Here is a 5397-nt window from a genome sequence, read left to right as displayed (position 1 = left end):
AATTGGAGTGTTATGACCTTTTTTTTTTGCCTGTAGCCACTTTCTCATGATGACTTGAACCGCATCCAGTATATATTACCACATACACATCACTGAAAAACCACCCCCACCCAACGCAGCTGAAGAATCAAAGTTAAGCTTCAAGATGACCTAAGAACCTGGCTTAGCTCAGGAGCAAGGTTTTTGAGAACCATTTTCCCTTTCCTTGGCTGGCTGTTACGCTGTACCCAAATTCCCGTTGTGCTACATTTCGGGAGCCTCTTGGCCATGTCCTACCCAAACTCTCTTGCCTCTTGGCCCAGCACAACTCTCCTGGGGGCATCTCAATGAACAACCACCACCTGGGACTTAGTTTCAAGGAAAGTCTTCGCAGTTTTGCTTATTTTCCCTTTTGGAACTGCTGCCCTTTTCTGATGTATTTACAATGTAAGGAAGTTAGCGCATTCATGGTTTGGCTTTTAACTTCATTGCTGAGCTTGGCTTTGCTCCTGTTGGAAATTGGACCCCGATTCAGGAGGGCAGTTGCCAGTGCCTGCTGGAAACTCCTTGCCATGGGATTTTCAAGCACGCCGTTTGTTGGCCTAGCTCAGCACATACTAAATGTAGTCGGAAGAGTCTGCTTACTCATCGCAGGAAAAGGATCGGGCCAGTGGCAGGTGTTTTTCAGAGTATCCTCAAACAAGCATTTCAAACACCAAAGCTCGCTCCAGACTTCCCAGGAGCTCCCTCCAGCAACCATTCTCCGTTTAGTTTCATACATCTGAAGTTCCACTGACCAGCAATGGTTGGAATTGGGCTAATTTCCAGCTTAGGCAAAGCCTTGGATTTGTAACTTGTTTCAGGTTCACCCCAGCAGAAAAACTCTCCAGAAAGTTAAAATGCATAATCCCAAAGAGAGAGGAGAAAAGCAAGAAATAATGCCATGTCTGCAGGATGTGAACTGTTACTAAAGTACTCAAGACGCTTGACGAGAGGTTTTGCAAGTGGCATATATTAAGCTAAACAAGTATGCCTTCAGTCAGCGAGCTCGAGTACTGCTATTTCACCCTACAAGGAATAAATAACAATTAAAATTCTTTGTATTGAGATTAATACATTCACTGTAGCTACAGAAATCAAGGGTGGTAATTCCCAAATAGCCTCGCTGGGTTCTTTCTCCAGTTGAAAGACGGGAAGCTGCCTCCGAGGCATTGATTTATTCCATAAGAATTAGGGAGAGGCAACTCTAAGGCACTGCATTTACTCCACTGCTGCTGGGAGGTTTTGTCTGGGTGCTCTCCGGACAGTTTTCAGGCATGTTATTGAAGCATATTTCTCTTCCCCAAGTATTTACAGAGCCCTCAGAATTTGGGCAATCTGGACTTGCCTTAGAATTATTTGCCAAAAATTATTGTTTTTTAAGAAAAAAAAAAAACACAAGAGGAACAAAATAGCAACTTAGTCTCCATGATCATTTGCTTAGATCAGTTTATCATATTGCTGTTAAAAATAAAAGCAAATGCGCAGCTAAATGTCAACAAGAAGTTAAATGACAAACCGCTTGAATATAGCCTGAAGAATTACCAAATTGGAGATACGCAGAGAATATAAAGCCTGACATATAAAAGACAGATTACATTTAATTTGATTCTCACTGTGGATGAAAACCTGAGCAACTCAGAGTTTGCACAAAGAAAAATTCTGGTGGAAAAAGACAATACTCTTGACAAACATTTGATTTAAAGTGCTCTGAAAAATGATTTGTTCTAGAACAAAAGCAAAAATCAAAACAATTCATTCCAGAAGTATTACAACACAACCGACTGAAATGTCTACTCTTTGTTTGGGTCTCAAGTGCAATTTTAGTCAATTTGAATCCGTTTCATGGAGAGAGGCTGCAGTTTTGACAGAGCTATTGCTAAAATCAGCTCAGCAACAAAACATTGCTCTGCCTAACTTTAGCAATTAATAAACAGCTCCAAAAGCCGGCTCTGTAGTTTTAAAGCTATTCGGTACCTAAGACTAAATGATCAGATTTGCCAACGTTGAAGCACAGCATACTAAAATTATCAATGTATTACCCAACCAAAAACCTTCAGACTTCCAGATACTGTATTAAAGAACAGTTAAAAAAAAAATAATCTTGGATTTAGAACATGCTCAGGCTGTTCTTTAAACAAAGTAAAAGAAATAAACCCAGAGGTCAATTTCTTTTTTAAACAAAAAAATAATTCTTTGCGAATTTCGGTCAGTGAAGCGGGTGAAAAAGCCTATCTGCATGTTAAGATGGACTTTTTTTATATACTCGATGTTATGGCCTGGAAGTGCTAAAGAGACATTCAGAATACAAAGGCAACTGGAGACAATTAAGCCATTTAAAAAGCACCAAAATTAGCATTCCTTTTGTCAGATCCAGATAATTCAAGTGCTGTTCTGCTACAAAGGCTATCATCAATTTCTAATTTTAGCTTAATCCATCAAAAAAAGCATCTCGCATTTCTCTCTGGCGTTTCCTCATTAGGAACACTCTTAAATTATATATTGAAATCTCAAGAACACAAACTACGAATTAAAGTTCACACTCCCACAGAGACACACACTCATGCACGCGCTTTGATATACTAATCCCAGTAGAGGTAATGCAACTGCTCGCGCCGTGATACAGCTAAGCAGTGCCTGAACTGCTGCATGACAAGTACCCAAAAGCAAGAATTTAGCTGTAAATCACACAAAAAGGTGTTCTCTCCCACCTTCGGACCCTCAGCCTTCTCGTTCCCTCTGCTATACCTGACTATTCTCAATATGAAGTTCCACAAGAATGGCACCTCCCAACTTTCATTATATGGAGTAAGCAGTTATGCAAGACCATATAAAAACCTTTGTAATTAACTCTTACATTTTAAGTCAGATTAATTCCTTGTATTCAAATTTTAGGACACCACTTTCACAGTCAAAGTACTGTCCTACTACTCCTCAAAAGGACTGACTGTTTTATCCCGTGAATTGTGAATCCTGTAAGTATCCAAGATTCACATCCTTAACACCAGTGAACAGGATCCACTCTAAAACCGCAAATTCCTTCGCTCCCCAAGTTGCCCACTATCACACCATATCTGTAGTCTCTCACCTAGAAATTTGTAGGTTTAGATTTGGTTATATTTTAATGATCATGACAGAAGAGGAAAAAAGTATTTTTTCAAACTGAAGGGAAACAGTTTTGCCTTCGCGCGGGACTGGAAATCCTCCTCAACACTTTCACAAAGCAGAATTAAAAAAAGTTTGCACTGTTTCAGCTCACAAAAAATAAAATTATGAAATAATCAAGGCAAGAGCTGTGGAGACGAAAGTGAGAAATTCTTGGACATCGAGATTTCAGCCTGGTCTCATCACTAGAAGTTTTTGAGAGAAGGCGGCGCTATGGCTGACCTGCTGGGGAAGCTGTAATGCCCACTGCCTTTCTCACCCCAAATTAAGGGCGTCAGAGCTGCTGCCAGCATGGGATGACCCGTGCCCAGGCAAGGGGGCAGTTTGCCGCTAGGGAAGACCTGTTGCACGAGATTTATACGTTTACGGCCAATCATACAGCAGAAGTCTGTGCTCCTGCTTATCTACTACTCGACGTATAGAAGGCACCCAACAGTCCTGACTGTATAGGACTGGACCAAAACAAGGAGTTTTCCTCTTAGTCAGGCCCCTTACTCCTCCCTCCTTCATTTTTTACTTCACACCTGCTGTGTTTTTAAGAAACTGTGGAAAGCAGGAGCTGCATTTTTAGCTGAAACTTTGAGAAAGCTCTGAAGCCGGCAGACAGGATCTTGCACCGAGACCTATGCTTCCTGACCTCACTGCTCATGTAAAACTGCATTGCAACATGTTGAAAGCGATTGCAGTTGACATTAGTACAATATACAAACAGTGATTTATCAACATTGTATGCTTTATTGAAAGTTGACAAGTGCAACAGTTAAATACATTGACGTGTTACAACTGTTTAGAGAACATGCACAAAAACATATGCATACTACTATACAGATCATATGCAAAAAATCCATACTGGGAAATCAAATTTTTTTTTTTTTTAAATTCTTTGCTAGCAGGGTTTGATAATTTTTGGAGTGGTTTTTCCTGTCTTGAACCGAACTACAATGAACAAAGATTTACTTCAAGATAATCAGCAGCCAGGGAACTTCAGAAGTTACACAAACAGCATAAATCTGCCAAATTCTGAACAGTTGCGTAGGTGCATTCTTATTTATGTAGCATCAAAAAAAAAAAACAACTTTCCAAACTTCTTCAGATCAGCCAATGAAACAACTAAACTTCAATCTGTACAACCTAAATAGTTACAGTTTTCTATTTTACAAAGTAATTACACTAAATACACAAATATACAGTAGGCAAATAACCTTCATTGTAATTATCCTATGACCCAACTGTACGTCACCTACCTGCTTTCTATATATAATACAGCTTTATGCACCTGTCCACTGCTTCAGAAAACGGTGCAGATATTTGCACTTAAGGTTTCAGGTGACAACTAAGTGTTAAACACTGAATTTACCTTTCTCCCTCTTCCTCTTAAGATCCTATGCACCAGTCCTCACTTTGGAACCCCAGTGCACTATGGGGGATTGAGCCATCACTTTTTACTCCAGTCTATTTCTTCATATTTCCAAGCTCGAAAAAGCACTTGTTATCAGTTATATCACTGGACGAGTGGAAGATTTAAAAACAAACCAAAAAAATTCAGGCATGCAGCTTCGTTTCTCAGCCATTTGCAGAAGCTGCTCAAGTCCCCAGTGTACTTGTGCTAATTCTCTGGAAGAAGTTTATTTTATTCAATCAACCTAAGAACAAAGACTCCTTCAAGCCAAAGGGGGAAGGGAGGGAAGAGACAGACAGATGAGTACGTAATACGGGGGGGAGAAGCCTCTCCTGATGTGCGCAGGGCATGGAGTCCTCAGTCTGCGTTGCAACGTGCACTGAAATGGATGAAGGGTGGCTGTGGCGGATCCCCGCTAGTCCTTCTTGCTCTGGGCAGTCCAGAGGCCAGCGATCACGATGGCAATGACATCTTGGACTATGCTGAAGGCCCTGACCCCTGTGATGCCGGCTGAGCAGGCTGCTGTGTTGTCCCTTGTGACTGGGAAGAGGAAGGCGGGGAACCAGTCTGCAGCTGTGCTTGGAACTGGGCAAGCTGCTCCGGGCTGGCGAGCGTTTTTAGCAGAGTGTTTTCTTGCTCCAGCTGGGAGTTCTTCTCTATCAGCTCTTTGATTTGCTCTTTGAGGACCTCCACTTCCTCCCTTACCGCATACATCAAGTGACTCTTTACCAGATCCTGAAACGCAGAAAAGAGTACGTGCGTTAGGACAGCAGCCCAGCGCCAGGCCTGGGCTCCCACTCACCTCAGCTGGGGGT

General features: G+C 41.5%; 1 protein-coding gene across 1 annotated transcript in view; it reads right to left on the bottom strand.

The window, feature by feature from the left end:
• Positions 1 to 3897: 3897 nt before the first annotated feature.
• TSC22D1 (TSC22 domain family, member 1) overlaps positions 3898 to 5397 on the bottom strand; it is a 97861-nt gene continuing 96361 nt past the window's right edge. Inside the window, 1 exon segment of the mRNA XM_009322832.1 lies at positions 3898 to 5317. Within this exon segment, the coding sequence (XP_009321107.1) occupies positions 5060 to 5317 (258 nt within the window). The 3' untranslated portion in view covers positions 3898 to 5059.

Source organism: Pygoscelis adeliae, unplaced genomic scaffold (genome assembly GCF_000699105.1).
Source record: "Pygoscelis adeliae isolate BGI_AS28 unplaced genomic scaffold, ASM69910v1 Scaffold74, whole genome shotgun sequence".
NCBI classification, from domain to species: Eukaryota; Metazoa; Chordata; class Aves; order Sphenisciformes; family Spheniscidae; genus Pygoscelis; species Pygoscelis adeliae.
This window is presented reverse-complemented; position numbering and strand designations above follow the sequence as displayed.